This window comes from Argopecten irradians, chromosome 5 (assembly GCF_041381155.1).
Source record: "Argopecten irradians isolate NY chromosome 5, Ai_NY, whole genome shotgun sequence".
NCBI lineage: Eukaryota > Metazoa > Mollusca > Bivalvia > Pectinida > Pectinidae > Argopecten > Argopecten irradians.
The window spans coordinates 26,755,119-26,773,546 of NC_091138.1; the positions used below are offsets into that span (position 1 = coordinate 26,755,119).

Below are 18,428 nucleotides of genomic sequence, written 5' to 3' on the forward strand. Positions count from 1 at the left end.
GGGAAATAGAGGTAAATCCTTTAAATCGCTACTTGTCATAGAGTTCTACATGGATTGTAACCAAATTTTGCCACAAACATCCTTGGGGGAAGGGGAACAGAACTTGTATAAATTTTGGCTCTGACCCCCCGGGGGCAGGAGGGGCGGGGCCCAATAGGGGAAATAGAGGTAAATCCTATAAATTGCTACTAGTCGTAGAGTTCTGCATGGATTGTAACCAAATTTGGCCAGAAACATCCTTGGGGGAAGGGGAACAGAACTTGTATAAATTTTGGCTCTGGCCCCCCGGGGGCTGGAGGGGTGGGGCCCAATAGGGGAAATAGAGGTAAATCCTTTAAATCGCTACTTGTCATAGAGTTCTACATGGATTGTAACCAAATTTGGCCACAAACATCCGTTGGGGAAGGGGAATAGAACTTGTATAAATTTTGGCTCTGACCCCCCGGGGGCTGGAGGGGCGGGGCCCAATAGGGGAAATATAGGTAAATCCTTTAAATCGCTACTTGTCATAGAGTTCTGAATGGAATGTAACAAAATTTGGCCACAAACATCCTTGGGGGAAGGGGAACAGAACTTGTATAAATTTTGGCTCTTGCCCCCCGGGGGCTGGAGGGGTGGGGCCCAATAGGGGAAATAGAGGTAAATCCTTTAATTCGCTATTAGTCATAGAGTTCTACATGGATTGTAACTAAATTTTGCCACAAACATCCTTGGGGGAAGGGGAACAGAACTTGTATAAATTTTGGCTCTGACCCCCCGGGGGCAGGAGGGGCGGGGCCCAATAGGGGAAATAGAGGTAAATCCTTTAAATCGCTACTTGTCATAGAGTTCTACATGGATTGTAACCAAATTTGGCCACAAACATCCTTGGGGGAAGGGGAACAGAACTTGTATAAATTTTGGCTCTGACCCCCCGGGGGCAGGAGGGGCGGGGCCCAATAGGGGAAATATAGGTAAATCCTTTAAATCGCTACTTGTCATAGAGTTCTGAATGGAATGTAACAAAATTTGGCCACAAACATCCTTGGGGGAAGGGGAACAGAACTTGTATAAATTTTGGCTCTTGCCCCCCGGGGGCTGGAGGGGTGGGGCCCAATAGGGGAAATAGAGGTAAATCCTTTAAATCGCTACTTGTCATAGAGTTCTACATGGATTGTAACCAAATTTGGCCACAAACATCCTTGGGGGAAGGGGAACAGAACTTGTATAAATTTTGGCTCTGACCCCCCGGGGGCAGGAGGGGCGGGGCCCAATAGGGGAAATAGAGGTAAATCCTATAAATTGCTACTAGTCGTAGAGTTCTGCATGGATTGTAACCAAATTTGGCCAGAAACATCCTTGGGGGAAGGGGAACAGAACTTGTATAAATTTTGGCTCTGGCCCCCCGGGGGCTGGAGGGGTGGGGCCCAATAGGGGAAATAGAGGTAAATCCTTTAATTCGCTACTAGTCATAGAGTTCTGCATGGAATGTAACCAAATTTGGCCAGAAATATCCTTGGGAGAATAAGAACTGAGTTTGTAAAAATTTTGGCTCTGGTCCCCGGGGCAGGAGGGGCGGGGCCCAATAGGGGAATTATAGGTAAATTCTATAAATTGCTACTTAATTGTCCAAGAGTTTTGTATGGATTGTAACTAAATTTGGCCACAAACATCCTTGGGGGTAGGAGAACAGAACTTGTATAAATTTTGGCTCTGACCCCCAGGGGGCAGGAGGGGCAGGGCCCAATAGGGGAAATAGAGGTAAATTCTATCAATCGCTACTTGTCCTAGAGTTCTACATGGATTGTAACCAAATTTGGCCACAAACATCCTTGGGGGTAGGGGAACAGAACTTGTATAAATTTTGGCTCTGACCCCCCGGGGGCAGGAGGGGCGGGGCCCAATAGGGGAAATAGAGGTAAATCCTTTAAATCACTTCTTCTCATAGAGTTCTGCATGGATTGTAACCAAATTTGGCCAGAAACATCCTTGGGGGAAGGGGAACAGAACTTGTATAAATTTTGGCTCTGGTCCCCTGGGGGCAGGAGGGGTGGGGCCCAATAGGGGAAATAGAGGTAAATCCTATAATTCGCTACTAGTCATAGAGTTCTGCATGGAATGTAACCAAATTTGGCCAGAAATATCCTTGGGAGAATAAGAACTGAGTTTGTAAAAATTTTGGCTCTGGTCCCCGGGGCAGGAGGGGCAGGGCCCAATAGGGGAATTATAGGTAAATTCTTTAAATTGCTACTTAATTGTCCAAGAGTTTTGTATGGATTGTAACTAAATTTGGCCACAAACATCCTTGGGGGTAGGAGAACAGAACTTGTATAAATTTTGGCTCTGATCCCCCGGGGGCTGGAGGGGTGGGGCCCAATAGGGGAAATAGAGGTAAATCCTTTAAATCACTTCTTCTCATAGAGTTCTGCATGGATTGTAACCAAATTTGGCCAGAAATATCCTTGGGGGAAGGGGAACAGAACTTGTATAAATTTTGGCTCTGATCCCCCGGGGGTAGGAGAGGTGGGGCCCAATAGGGGAAATAGAGGTAAATATTAAAATTCCTTCAGAAAAGAAACAATGAACCTGTATTCAGAAAATTATTTGGCATTACAAACCAGGTGAGCGATACAGGCCCTCTGGGCCTCTTGTTTTTTATTTAATTTCTGAAATAAAATATACATACTTGCCAACTTTTTGAAATTCCCATGGGGGTAATTTCATGTGTTTAAACTTTTGACCTCAAGAAAGTCTACTTTGTAACCCCCTATGAAGAAATTAAAGGTTGATTTTTGCATATTTTGACCTGTTCTTTCTGATGGTATAGTCAGATTTTTGACATTTTGAATATTAAAGATTTTGGACATGCTAAAATGGCCTAAAAAGGGGGTCCAAAATCGGGAGTCTCCCTCCAAAATAGGGAGGGTTGGCAAGTATGTAGTTCTGGAAATAAAACTTACATGAAATATTGATTGCGCAATTAAAAAAATAAGCAATGATGGTTTCTCAATAACGATTTTCTTGAAATTGGCTTATTCAGTTCATAACCTCAAAATAGCATGCCAGTAGATTGTATAGGTCAGAAGTAATTAGGTAAAGAAAACAGTGTGCTGCTATATATAATTTCCCTGGGGTAGTAAGGGTAGATCTGTATATATTTACCATAGTCTCTTACTGTTTCTGGTATGTCAAGTATTGTATGTTAATTGTCAATATATCTGCTATCTGAACAGACTATAGTGTGAATATTCAATGAGATTTAGAAATTAAAAGGTCCATTAATTACATGTGTGTTTGGGGTAGCAGATGATGATAAATATTTCATGCACGTTACTGCTAGTTAATAGGGTATGTGTGGTATACAGGTAAATAGAAAGCAAAACATATGGACAAATTCCTTGAGGCTTCTCTGATGGCTGCATACCATTCCAGCTGTAATGCAGGTCTACTTCTTATAAGAGGGAATTTCCATCATTGCCAACAATGGAGCATACACCCATAAGAGGAAATTTTCCTCAGATTATTGATGCATAACTGTGGTACATTTCTTACTGGAGGACATTTGTCTTGTTTGCCTTTCCAAGTGAAAATCCCAGTCTGTTTAATGCAGAGGAGAGGGCAATTCCCTCAATGCAAGTACTAGTTCTGCGAAATGTGATATTTTTGTACTAGAGACTTAACCCCTCATTAGATGGACTAGTAATGTGAAAAGTTTTTTCCTCATCACCTAGATGGTTGTTTGACATTTTACATACCAATGGATGTTACACTCTACTCTCCTGGACCTATGATACTTAATGAGTATTTCTTTTATTACCAAGGTGGACAGATATTACTGTGACACATTACACACCAAAAATACTTAATTTCGTCCACTGAAGGATATTTTCCTTGTTGCCAACAATTATAGTGTAATGCATCATGCTTCAGTGCCATGCTTGATGGTATAATCTTGTGATTTGTCATGACTTTATTATTTCCCCTGTGACAAAACTCAAGAACAAGAGGGCATTTCCCTCATAGACAAACCCTATGGCATGAACCTCTTATGTATCATGAACTGAGGGTGTTTTACCCCATGATCAAGCTAAGCCATGATGTGTGATAGTTCTTGCACCAAAGGCAAGGGAGTTTCCCTCATTACCCACACACAGGAAGGGTGCTATTGGTTCCAACAATAGGATATGTACATGATAGACATGTGTGAAGGAAGACAACCTATCTGGCTCAACAGACACACACATAAAAATGTGTGTGCAAGAAGGTATCATCACTGGCGGTATACTCTATGTGTTAATGTTGTTATTTGATACTGACTGCACACTTCCCTTGTCTAGGAGTATTTCAGTTTATCCTATGTAGACGATAAGTGAAAGTGCCAAAAAGGTTTATTAAGGAAAAATCATAAACATTTTATCTGTACAGGACAGGGTAGGATCAGATTTATATGTTTCCCCATACCTTGTCCAGACAGCTCGATCTAAAGAAAGGATGTATAGTGTAGCCTGTACCAAAAGTTTACGTAAGGACACACAGTTTAAATCATAATGAAAAGCATTTAAGTCTTGGTAGTTGTCACAGTTTTGTTGTCACAAATTCAACAAATGAAACCCAATTTTCTATATGTGTTGTCTGCATCTGTTCATCCACACTTTATTGATAATAATGCCAAAGTAACTGTGTAACTTGGGTGAGAGGTTCACCTACATGGGGTGGTGCCTCTTACCAGACACAGAAAGACTATGCCCTGTCACCAAGCAAGGCAGAGTTCATGGAGTGTACCAAAATTAGGTACTGCACTTTGAGCTACAACAAGAAAGAAACGCTTGCTCAGATTTTATCATCTCTTTTGCTATGGCATAATGGTGTGATCAATGAGTTAACTTACGATTACTTTGTGATTTATAAATAAAATTAATAAAATTGTAGTAGTTATACAAATCTTGTTTGGTGTTTTGATAATATGCCTGGTTTTAGTTCTTAAAGTTATATGTGCCGTAACTTGACGAAAATTTTGACTTGTTATTTTTTCTTCATTAATCTATTGAAAACCGTAAGTTTTGATGAATTAAGCCGTGAAAATCATTCAAATGGTTCCAGATGTCTGACAAACGTTAGTTGCAACACAGAATTTAAGTACTGTAAAATGGTTGGTTTTTATGCCTTATGTATCTTTATATTGAAACATACCTGCAGAAATCACTTTACAATGACTAATAACATTATAAAAATGCTAAATGAAATTGTAGACCACGATTTGGCTTTATGTTCCGACCGAATGTACTCATTTCACTTCACTATAGATGTACATAAAATGATTTTTGGCAGTACTGCCAAAAATCATTTACAGCTCTTATATGTACTCGTAAAATTAAAACATAAGCCTTGAAAATACTGTAATTCTCAAAATGTTGGTAACTTTCGGTAATAAATAACATATCAAAAGCTCATCTTGATTCGTGAGTATGAAAAATACGGCACATATAACTTTAAGGAAAGTCACTGTTCCTGTAGGAAAAGCAGAAATTTATGATCAGTATCTAACAATTACCTCTCATATTATTATAAAAGTCTCAAACTCGGGGCTAGAGAGCAAGTAAAAGAATGATGGATTCTATAACTATTTTATCACTTCTTTTTGTTCAATAAATGTTAGGGCTTGAACTCTTGTGTGTTTACATAGCTTTATGTCTCATGTAGAGAAGTGAAAGACTTTTCTCTTAGATTCATGTCTAAACCACAGGAAGTTATCAGTGAACCAACAAACTTCATCGCCTTGATGCTGGCACCAGATAACACTGATGTCATGGTTTGTGTACCACGAGTTAGATCAACATCGATAAATACTGTACTGTACTGAATGTACTCCTAGAGGTACAGTATTGGGATGATACATCAAATTCTAATGGACTCCATACTTTATGGTAATCATGGCTTATAGAAAATCTGGAAGCTATGTTTCCATAAGTTGATTTACACTTGCCTCAATCAGTTTCTATAATGAGGTGATGTAGCTTGTATTGTTGGTCAGGGTTGTATGGAAATAATGATGTTGAAACACACCAATCAGACCTATAATTGAGTGTAAATGGGGAGGTAGACTGAATGACTAAACTCTTCATACTCCCAACACAAGTATTGGATAACCTACACATAGCCAATTATAGGGAGCAAACAGGATTTGTAAACCTCCCCATCTTGTCTGTGATACTTCTCTATAAGTTTTACAGAATTTCATTTCCATCCTCAAAATTAGATTCATTACTGTGCAACTCTTATTTGAAGAGCTTATTAAAGCTTGAAGTGTGACAAGTTTAGGAGTGGATATAGTATAAGGAGTAAGGTGGGGTGATGTAGGGCTAAAAATACAGATTCTAGTAAAAGGCGGATGGCAGGGCGATGTAGATTCTGTATGAGTCACTATAACATTTGGTAAAGCTATCCTGCTGCCTACGTTACACACTAGCCTCCTATGTAGCTGGCTGTGATCCCGTCACTGTTTATCTAACATTTAATAACCTGCTAAATGTCAGAATTATATTTAGGTTCCCCATTGTGTAAATTACAATCCTTTATTCATTGGATGGAGGCATTTTGTGGTGCAGAATTCATCTGTGTATCTGGTGTATAGCTTGGTTTTATGGTGGATATGTAAAGAATCTTATTTACATAGATCAGAAGTTAGGCCAATGAAATAAACAGTAAGAAATTATGTAACCAGTAATTGGATTTTGTCCAAGACCTAAAACAAAAATGCCGAATGAGTCTTACAGCTGCACCTATCAATTAATGGAGACGCTAGTACATGTTATTATATTTGTTGGAATGATAAGGATACAATATCTACTTTATAACATGAAATGTTCATATGAACCATAGCTTTTATTGTTTTCATGTTTCCTATGAAGCCTGAAATATAAAAAAAAAACCATCAAAATATTTTTGATAAATGGATATCATATCTGTTGTTCCATGAAATAATCTGACAGAAAGAAATCATAGAAAAATGGTTATCACTAAAACAATGACCCATGAAATAATCTTGAAAACTAGATATCAGTATAGAAGTCATTTACACTTTATGTTATAAAGCTGTACTGTTATTAACTGTGTATGATGAAACAAAAGGACTGCTATACCACTGTAATAATACAACTTTACATTTAAGGTATTTTTGTCTATTTATAGATCTACTGATCAAGGTCACCACTCATTACCAGAGAGGGGAGCAAAGGCCAAGGTCAAAGTTCCTCATACCAACACATCAAAGAAACCTAGGGTCAGTTTTCCTCATGGCAGCTAATGATGATTTATTAGATATATGATATAGGCTAATTACAGGTGTCCCTTGAATAATATCCATTGGCAGGGCATCCAGTTAACCCTTGACTTTAAGCTGTTTCAGAGGTCAAATAACTACTTCTCAGAAATCTAAAGACTCAAAACATATGACAAATAATTAAGACATGTGCTTCAAACCCCACGAGTCAAATTTGTTTTCTGAAAGTCGAAAACATCAAACTATTGATTACTCAGACAGGTCTACTGGATGCCCTGCATTGATATGGCAGAATATTTAAATTACTGATAAGACTTATGGAAAAGATTATCTCAGTAACATCCAGCTGTCCTCTCAAGCTCTCATCCATGTGGATTTTGTGTTTGCTAATCTATCTTTGTCTTTAAAACATGCTTGCCATTGTATGCAACATAACTTAAGTATTATATAACTATTAAAAATTAGGTATAATGTTTACAGGAGTATTATGGTCCAGAGTTTGTTCACAAAGCCAGCAAACCAATCATCCGTGTGCCAATTCCTTTACAAGGGGAGAGGTAAGTGTTGGAAAAAATGTGGGTTTACCCGAGGACTCCTTGTAAATAAGCAGATTTTCATGACAGGGAAAATTTTAAATGATTTTCACTAGATTGTTCTACAGAGGGGATAGTGAAGGGACTTTCAAACTTCTGAATAAAATTATGTTTTCTTTTTTCTTTTTTTTAGCCCACCATTCATTAGATGGTGGGCTATTCAAATCGCTCTTTGTTGTCCGTGGTCCGTCGTCCGTCCTTCCGTCCGGTCCGTCCGTTCGTCCGTCCTTCCGTCCGTGAACATTTCTTGTTACCGCTATTTTTCTCGGAAAGGGTGTACGGGATCTTTCTCCAAATTTAATAATGGTAGGTTCCCCTAGGGCCTCTATTTGTGCATATTGCATTTAAGGAGCCGATCGGTTAACAAGATGGCCGCCAGGCCGCCATCTTGGCATTGTGATATAGTTGTAAAGGTTTGTTACACGCTTATTTCTCAGAAGTACTGAAGGGATCTCTCTCAAATTTTCACATGTAGTTCCACTAGGGCCCTAGTAGTGCATATTGCATTTTAGACGGATCGGTTAACAAGCTGGCCGCCAGGCCGCCATCTTGGATTTTGGTAGTTTATAGTTTGTACCGCTATTTCTCAGAAAGTAACTGGAAGGGATCTCCTCTCCAAATGTTCACATGTAGGTTGCCCTAGGACCCTAGTTGTGCATATTGCATTTTTGGACGGATCGGTTTAACATGAATGGCCCGCAGGCCGCCATCTTGGATCTTTGGTAATTAAAGTTTGTTACCGCTATTTTTCTCAGAATGTATGGAATGGAATCTCTTCATCAAATTATCACATGTAGGTTTCCCCTAGGAGCCCTAGTAGTGCATATTGCATTTAAGGTCCACCGATCGGTTAACAAGATGGCCGCCAGGCCGCCATCTTGGATTTTGGTAGTTAAAGTGTGTTACCGCTATTTCTCAGAAAGTACTGAGGGATCTCTCTAAAATTCCACATGTAGGTTGCCCTAGGGCCCTTGTTGTGCATATGCATTTTGGGGGACCAATTGCGTCAACAAGAATTCCCTAATGAGAAGAATCAAAGATATTTCAACCTGCTAAAAATCAATGAAGACTATAGAAGGGCATTTTGCATCCATTTCATCTTTAAACAAAAAAGACAAATCATAGAAAAATAAATAAAAATAATATCCTATGACCAAAAAAAAAATGTTTTCTTAAAGTTTTAAATAAAACATTATTTTCAGTTGGAATTTTCTAAATCAAACACATAACTCACCATGCTTATTGCAAAGTACCGGTTGGTTCCCACTTTTTATTTGTTTAAATTTTGACTTGAATACTTGTATAACATGAAGTGTTATCATTGGTCCCATATATAGGCTTGTGTTTAAATAGGTTACGACTTTGTTCAATTTAGTTATATCCATTGGCGTAACTCAACAGTCAAACCTGGCTATAAATATCACCCAGAGGACAAGGGAAAAGTAATCTTTGTAGCCAAGTGTTTTATACACTGGTCAAATTGTGTTAAAAATGACCATTTGGGACACTAAGAATGTGGTCTTAATAGAAGCAGGTGGTCTGTATATAGAGGCGAATTTAAAGACAGGATTCACTATATTTAGTTGTGCCACGTTTTACCTACATATCTTATTTTATTGTTGTTTCATTTCCACAGAGCTTGAAGAACCCGTCCCATGCCAGACGTGTTGTGGTGGTCCTTCTGACCGGTCAGAAACTTGAGGCCATGTGTGACCCTAGTACCACTGGTCAACAGTTGTTTGAGTCGGTCATCACACACATAGAACTGCCCGAGTTCTTCTTCTTTGGACTCACCTATGTCAGTGGTAAGGCTGCTTGACATACTCAGTGGCTGCATTTGTCATCTGTAAAAATGATGAACAAATATTACTGTACCTTTTCGGTCTTATCTATATCAGTGTATGCTGAAAAAATCAGTGAAAAAATTACTATTATATAATTAGACACTGCATTTCCTCTCTGACATTTGTTTAATGTCCCCCAAACATAGCAGACTTTGATCTTTATTGTTTTAAATCTTATGTCACTAACAGAATCTACCTTATTGGTTATCAGGATATAAATCTAGCACTGTCTGTATCAATTGTGACTCTGTAACTGAATTGTTCTGGTTGACAGATGGAGAGCACTTCTTTGTGGACCCAGAGATGAAGTTACATAAGGTGGCACCTGAAGGCTGGAAGGAGGGGTGGAAAGGCAACCTACCTACGGTCACCTTCACACTGTATCTCCGCGTCAAATTCTACCCCCATAACTTACTCCTCTTCAGGTAGGCTTAATTATATGAACTGAATACTTGCATTTAGTTATGTTACTTTACATTTACTTAAAGTTTGCTAGCTGTTTCAATAATTTTTGAGGTAATTTGATTCATCATGCCTTCTTTTTTCTGCATATATACACTTCAACCACAAACGTTCTTCCTTCGTTTCATGTTTAGTGTGGTATTTGAATTATTTCATAATGAATTTAACATGTAAACAATAACAAACACTGAAATAAAAGTTAAAAACTGTAACAATTCCCTAATTAACCCCCACAGGCACCAGATCTCACGCCACTTGTTGTACCTCCAACTCCGCCATGACCTCCTGGAGGAGCGTACCATGTGTAACGAGGACAAGGCCCTCACACTGTCAGCCCTCGCCCTCCAGGTAGAATATGGCGACTACGACCAGGAGACCATGGGGCGGAACTACTTCATGGCGGAGCACTATTACCCACAAAGGGTAGTGAAGCGTGTCGGTGTGGGATACATCCGGGATAACACTCCCGACTTCCACCAGAGGGCAGCAGGCATGGGGGAAACCAAAGCAGAACTGGAATTCATCAAGGTAAAGAGACCGGGTACAAGTTAAGATGACATACAAATACTGTCAGTCCTTTATTTCACAGTTATTTGTGAAGCAGATTTCATCAGTTTGTGTATAACCAGGTTTTTATAGCGTATATGAAAAGAAACTTTACTTAAAACTAATCATTTAAATTCATTTTACTATCAGACTAAGAAAAATGTAACTGGACATTTGGTCATGGCCACAGTCTTACTGACTTCAAGATGTTCTTAATCAATTTGAAATTAAAGAATTAGTTTGATGAATAGAACATCTAAATTGTAAAAAAGTTGTTTCCGTATTAGAACTAACAATTTAACATACCATATTTGATTGACAGATAGCACAACAGTTACCAGAGTATGGTGTCCACTTCTACAAGCTATTGAAGGTAGGTATCTCATCAATCCACACATTTTATCAGTCACGTATGTAGGTCATCCAATATGGAGTAATATTCTGTTAGAAGCAGTTGAATATTATATTCCGGTACCAAACTCTTTGGTATGTTATCATTTAATGGTGCTTGAGTTGTCTGTGGATGAAGTGTATTGTAATTAGTTGATGAAATTTGGGAAGAAGAAAAATAAAAATGTAGTTATATTCTGATATCATATTTAATGTATCATATTATGAATTTGGTATTGATTTTTCTCTTACTTTATCCACAGAACAAGAACGACACTACCAGTATCATGTGGATGGGTATCACTGTGAAGTGTATGATACTAGCAGAGAACCAGGGCCTACAGCGAGCCATCGACCAACACTATGCATGGAACATGATCCAGAAAATATCATTTAACAAGCGACGCTTCAGCGTCCAACCGAAACCAGACCATGGTCAGGGCAAACCTACAAAGATGAATTACTATACCAACAGTTACCGCAAGTAAGGCTGGTGTCTGGTCTTAATTGACTTACATCCAAGCACTAGGAAACAAATATGAGCATAACTAAACACGTTCAGGCTGAAGATTTAAAAGATGTTCTTATAAAGCATTTACTCTACTCAAAGTTTTTATTTGAGCATACCCCCCATAGACCATTTTTAAGTAATAGGAAGGAAATTGAACCAATAGACACTTCAGATTTTACAGCTCTGAGGTCAAGTAAATATCTTAACGAAATAACCCTAAGTTATTGGTCAAAAATGGTATTCTCTTTATTACTTGAATTAGTGTTTTAATGTTTGTTGTCATAATCACTGTTTTGCAATTGAATAGTATAAAATAGTAGTCAATTAAAAAAGACTTCAATGATAACATTGTATATCATGCTTGTTTTCAGGGGACGATACTTATTGCAGTTTTCTACCATGCAACATCGGTTTCAACTGAAGATGAAAGCCAGAGAGGCACAGTTGGATGCCCAAGGTAGTGGTGAGTTCAGTTGCTCCATTTTTGTGCCCCGCTATGTACTAGGAGTGCATATTGTTTTATTGATGTCTGTCTTGTCATGTCTTGGCAATATTTCATATGGAGGCAGGGACATTACTATCTTGAGCATTTCTAGTTCTTTTCACCTTTTCCAATAGAATAGATTTACATTTGGTTTCATAACTGTTAATCTTGTTTTACATCAGATCTCACCATGGACACTGATTCCACGTTTGAGGCCCAAGCTAATGAGTTAGAAGAGGAGGAAAGTCCACAGGTAACCACAATTGCATAGCTATGGCAAGAGAGATAACTCTGTTGATGAAGTTGAACAGATCAGAGATTTTCTGACTGATTTTAATTGATTGATCAGTTCTGATACAATGTTAATTTTATGGTAATGAAGCTTTCAGACATTTCTTTTCTACTTAATGATTACAAATCCTTATGGTTTTACACTCAAACAACCATTAGCTATGATACAAATGAGATGCCAATTGTATATAATTATCCTATGTTTTAACAGGCAAGTTTGGGAAGTGAAGATGGACACAGTGCTGTGGTTGCTATGACAACAGACAGACAACCGATCCCCTACTCACTGTAAGTAATATTGTTTCCCATATTTGGTATGGGGATGTATTTGCATCTTGTTGGAAATAAATGTTAAGTGATTAAAAAAACAAAATGTCAGGACTTTTATTAGATTTTTGACTAAATCCAATTATGACAGAATTTCTCCTAATACTACTGTTGAAAAAATGTTGATGCATTATACTAATTCTGGTATGCATCATGTATAATTATGAAAGCATGCCAGTAACTTAATCAAATACTTTATAAGCATGTCCTGAAGGTTGATTATATTTCCAGTAGGTGTAGAGATTTTGGGAGGTTTGTACTTCATGTCTGACTGCTGTGTTTGTGTTGGAAGGCTGATTTATATCTATCAACTAACTCTTTAGATTTACTATGATAATGTTTGTCAATCATTTTGTATGTCTTTTAAATTATGATTTTTTATTCTAGAAATTTTATTGTAATTATAATATTAAATAGTTTAGTACTTAATATGCTGATTTGTAAAGAAAATATTCCATTCAGTATGTCAAAAAAGAAATATGATGTTACGTAGAAAACCACACTAGTAAAGTTAGATGCAGGGACAGTGACTGTGATAGAGTTTTACCTTCTGACTGATTAAACTTCATTATTGGAAAATGCTTCAGAAGTAATTTATATGCATAATTTTATTCATTACTTTTGATGGATTTTCTTGAATATTCCTCTAATAAATCAATTTTTTGACTTAAAATGTTATGCTTTGACTAAAACAAATAAAATGAAAATTCTCTGTTGCCTAGTCCCTATATAACAGTTCAGGAATGTTCCTTACATCACAAAATATTGTTTTATTTAATGACAGTTCATCATGATCTTGATTTGTTTTGGGTTGGTAGTTTGTTGTTTAAATACTTAAACAGCTATGGTCCTTAAGGGACATGCCTGGTTTTGGTGATTGAGAAAAGCTGACCTTTGACTTATTGCCTTGCATACAACTTTTCATGTGCCCCAAAATTCATATCCCGCAATGGTCACTATGTTATTTAAGTCAAAACAAACTTTGAAAAATAATATTTGCTTAGCATGGTATCTGAAGTTGATGCAATGAATCTATTTCTTTTAACGCATGTTGACATGGTTCTATAAAATGACATTTTTGATATAATACCAGGTAGATAAACACTAATTCTTATGCAGTATTAAAATTTTTCATTTTTGCATTTTAGCATGTGTAACACAAAATAAGAATTATATGGTAATGAGAGTTTGATGTCCTGACTGGTAACTTACAGCTAACAAATGTTTGAGCATGTGTTGTATGCTTTACTTTTATTGCATGTGTTGTGTAGCCCTCCACCGTACAGGGCAGACATCAGTGTCAGCATGATGGACTTACGTGAAAAGTATGCATTGCCTGTCCATAAACGGCGTGGTCCGACGCATGCTGCTTCTACAGGTGACATACTGGAAGATATACAGAGAGAGAGTCCACAAGAAGCTCATGTGCTAGGTAAACTCATGTACTAGGTACATCTGTACAAGGAAAACTTCTACTGGTAATTGAACTTACAGGTAAAAGCAGATAGATAGCTTAACACAGGAAGGAGGTACATGCACTAGGAAATTGCATATGCTGTGTAAACGCAGGTACTAAGTAACTCTGTTTATGTGAGAAACATCAGTAAATATATACTGGTAAAGTTAGTACTTCATAGGTAAAAGCAGGTGGACAACTTAGCACTGGAAGCTTGCACAATGAAAGCTATAATGATGGGTACTATAAATGTATGCTAGCTGTAGGTTAACTCTACTTGGTCAAGTTAAAACACTTGGTAAAATTGTGTGGAAAGTGAACATTGTGTATCAGCTTCCGTATTTGGAGTAGGGGCTTATATGTCTAACAAACATTCTAATTTCAGTTTTCTATGGTATAGTAAGTGAAGTTATGTAATATTTATCTGAAAAAATATCACAACTTGATGAAGATTTTGTAATTTTGTTGCCAGGAATGACCACACAATCCATGGATTTGGTCAACGAGTCAGTGCTCAATGAAACTATTAGTGGTAAGTTATACCGTACCTAAAAATATTTTAGCCAGTCATTTATATTAAGAATCTGACATGTTTCTTGTGTAACAAAAATCTATAAAAAGTCAGAATGCCAGAATAAGTATCATCCACTTAGATAAGAAATACTCTTGGAAAATTTGATGAAGGAATTATTGTCAAGAATCATTCTTCAATTACAATAGGAAATTAATGTTGTCAATTTACCTAATAGGAATAACATTTAATTAGCACTATTTTGTATTTTTTGAGGACTCCATAATGTCTAATTGCAATTGTACAAAGTAAGTCAAATGACTACTAGTGGTTATGAGAATTTGAGGTGTGTTTTGTTTTTATGTTGACAGCCACATTACAACACCGCCTGAACAGCAGTGATGTGTCCCCAGAACAGCCTGACAGACATATCTTTGAGGTTGTGCTGGGGAAGGACCCTAACACAGGATTTGGGATCACCATCGTAGGTGGGGAGAGTACCAGTAAACTAGACCTGGGAATATTTGTTAAATCTGTCACCCGGAATAGCCCAGCCCAACGCGACGGGAGGATACGCCCGGGGGACAGGATCATAGCCATCAATGATCAGAGTCTGGAGGGCCGTCAGCACCATACAGCGGTACAGATGATCCGAGAATCAGGCTCTCATGTCAAACTACTCATCTCTCAGGTCAAGTGTCCGGGCTCTCTCCGCCGGAAGGAGCATGATGATTCCATAATCCTAGAAAAACTCAGACTTTCAAATGGTAATCCCCTCGATGCTAAGCTTTATACACAACAGATATCTCATTATTCAGACGATTACTTTGATGGAACTGAGGAGGAGGAAGTTGATGAGCTACCTTTTGTAGCAGCAGTAAACTCTAGTAATCAACGTTCTCCACACGACCACATACACACAGCTACTGTTTCCAACATTCCAACAAACTCTAAACATAGAAATCAGCATGTGACTACAGCAGATGTGAACACCATATCACAGTTGGATTCCATTCATGGCACAGTGTCTCATGATGATACGGAGAGTGAACAGAACAGACTTGGTAGGTATCAACTAGACAGGGGTAGACATGTACAGACCTAGGTACTTTGTGTTTCTTCTGTTGATATTGATGTACCAGTGACATATAGTATTTTTATTGTGATAAATACATTTAAAAAAAAAATTACGATTTTTTGTGGCAAAATATAAGAATTAATATAATATTTCAATCAAAGAGAAATCCTTTGAAATTAAAAATAAGTAAGATAATGATCCTTAAAAAGGTATAAAGAATATTGTAAACTAGGTTGGTATGGAATATATTTCAGGTGAGACTGGATTTAGACCAGACTCTGACCTTGGTATAACTAATGAAGCAGAGAAACGAAGAAGTAAGCCTAGTAATGAAAGACAAGGTCAACAGAGGACGGGAAGTTCAGCAAGGTCAGTATTGTACAACTACAGGAATGAAGTTATTTAGATACTTTAGTCACCAGAATACAGGTTATGTTGGAATGTGATTTGGGGTATGTGATTTGTTTTTAAAACTGTTCAGAGACCATGTAATATTAAGTATTAAAAGAACATGCAACAAAGTAAGATATCCATGGAAAAAATGACAAAACATGTACTGGTAACAAACCAAAACTCTGAAATAGACATCAGTGAACTTTTTAAAAACAATTCAGAGTCCATTAAAACAAATATAAGAGTCAAAAAATATTCCCAAATTATCTACTATAGGAATTGTATACACCAATAAAAGGATATGTATTGGATCACAAAAAGATATGCAAAGTAGAATTTATTGATATGGTGATCACAGATGATAACCTCCTAATTATCGGCACATGTGGCTTAATCCAAACCAGAAGAATCGTAAGTTATTTTATAGACTGTGTAGTTTCTTTCCTTATGAAACTCTCGTTCCTCAACTGATATGCAGGAATGGGGACAATTACATAGCGATGTGATCAGTGATATGTTTTGTGATTTCAGTTCTAAGAGTGATGAAGACTTCCAGCCAGGGGATATTTTTGAAGTCTTTCTTGAGAAAAAGGATGGCAGCTTTGGACTCAATGTCACAGTAAGTTAAATCTGTGACAAATGGGGAAAAAAACTTTGATATTTACAATTTTTGTATTGTGCATTTATGATGAAATGATGATTGTGGGTCTAAGTAATTCACATGGAATTTATGAAGATATGATGCATTTACTGGGTCTCTAGTAATTCACATGGAACTGATGAAGATATGATGCATTTACCATAATTAGAAACCCTACGTAAAACATTTCCAGATATCACTTATAAAACAAACAGTTTTGAGGTTTAATACTATATAGTAAATTATGATTGATTAAGTTAGAGGTTTATGTGTGTTTTTCTAGGGAGGTGTAAACACGTCGGTACGACAAGGAGGAATATATGTCAAGTCTCTGATACCTGGCAGTGCTGCAGAAATGGAGGGCTGCATCAAAAGAGGTAATCGTTAAATTAGAAATATGATTACTGTATAACACAGTGGTGACATGCTTGCCATCTCCCAGAATTACACCACATTCTCAATGACATTTCCATAGGTACCCTGGTTTCTTACCTTATCAAGACTCCCTATAGACTTACATCTTAAGTAACAATCACAATTAATATTAGTTAACCTAGCTTGTTTTGGGTTGGTCGAAGAAAAGAAAATGATTTCATGTTTCAGTTTTGTAATTTTGTCATTGGATAATTAAAGCATAGAACAAGTATCATATCATACTGTATCAAAGCTATTGTCATAAAAATGGGAAAATAAAATTTGTTTCAGACAGTATTGTGTATGTTGTTTCAGGTGACCGTATCCTATCTGTAGACAGTAAGAGCCTGGTAGGAATGACCCACAAACAGGCTGTAGAGGCATTGTGTCACGCCCCTCCCATCAGTAAACTGATCATGGAGAGAGGTCAGTTCCCACCATCTCGGGGAGCCTCAAGGTCAAGCAGGTCATCTCCTGCACCGAGCTCTCTACAAACTAGCAATTCGAACAAGGGAAGTCGTGCCAAGTCAGTACCTGTTGACATGATGCAGATGTCAACTTCAGGGCAAGAGGATGGTAACAAGGTCAGTAGTCGTAGCAGTTCAAGGTCATCACCATTGGTAACTAATGACGGTCAGGTGAGGAAGGGAAGCAGTTCTAGGTCATCACCCATGGCAAATATAGAACAAGATGGCACTAGTTTGCCAAGGAAGAGCAGTAGTTCAAAATCCTCACCTAGACCAGTGTCAGGTTCTGTGGTTAGACCTGCTGTAAGGACTAGTAAGAAATCTATGGACCTTAATGTCAGTGAAGCAAGACCACCTCAGACCTCCCTGACCGACAGTAAATCTGATGCCAAGACAGCAGAGCTGGACAAAGAGGGATCCCAGATCTACAGCTTTGATACTGCAGGTAAGAGGACAGAAGGAAGTACTTATCTCCTTCACCCAAAAACAGAATCAAACAAATCTTTGTTGAATACCAAATGGTATTTTGTGAAGCTCCATCCACTAAAAATGTAAACAATAAATAAAACAAATGGCACATCATCACTTGGACTCTGTAGTTTTAAAAGGTTTCCATCTTTATTTTTTGCGAACAACATGGTTTTGCAATGTCAGTAAATAAATTAAAGATGCTCCACCGCCGACAGAGCATAAATGATATACATCATTTGAACAATAATTGGTGTTTAATCGTGTATATATATGTCTAATTAACACAAAAAAT

General features: G+C 37.6%; 1 protein-coding gene across 4 annotated transcripts in view; it reads left to right on the plus strand.

Moving 5' to 3' along the window:
- The window catches only part of LOC138323373 (tyrosine-protein phosphatase non-receptor type 13-like), a 60,630-nt gene that overhangs the window by 26,011 nt on the left and 16,191 nt on the right, over positions 1-18,428 (plus strand). For 3 of the 4 annotated variants that reach the window (XM_069267954.1, XM_069267958.1, XM_069267956.1), the window contains 17 exons: positions 7,168-7,258; positions 7,739-7,815; positions 9,490-9,656; positions 9,970-10,120; positions 10,394-10,685; positions 11,026-11,076; positions 11,357-11,577; positions 11,976-12,067; positions 12,271-12,341; positions 12,591-12,667; positions 13,978-14,138; positions 14,635-14,694; positions 15,045-15,737; positions 16,006-16,120; positions 16,676-16,763; positions 17,068-17,161; positions 17,514-18,110. In XM_069267954.1, coding sequence (XP_069124055.1) covers positions 7,168-7,258; positions 7,739-7,815; positions 9,490-9,656; positions 9,970-10,120; positions 10,394-10,685; positions 11,026-11,076; positions 11,357-11,577; positions 11,976-12,067; positions 12,271-12,341; positions 12,591-12,667; positions 13,978-14,138; positions 14,635-14,694; positions 15,045-15,737; positions 16,006-16,120; positions 16,676-16,763; positions 17,068-17,161; positions 17,514-18,110 — 3,098 coding nt within the window. The remainder of the gene's footprint in view (positions 1-7,167; positions 7,259-7,738; positions 7,816-9,489; positions 9,657-9,969; positions 10,121-10,393; positions 10,686-11,025; positions 11,077-11,356; positions 11,578-11,975; positions 12,068-12,270; positions 12,342-12,590; positions 12,668-13,977; positions 14,139-14,634; positions 14,695-15,044; positions 15,738-16,005; positions 16,121-16,675; positions 16,764-17,067; positions 17,162-17,513; positions 18,111-18,428) is intronic. The other variant, XM_069267955.1, reaches the window with a different exon arrangement.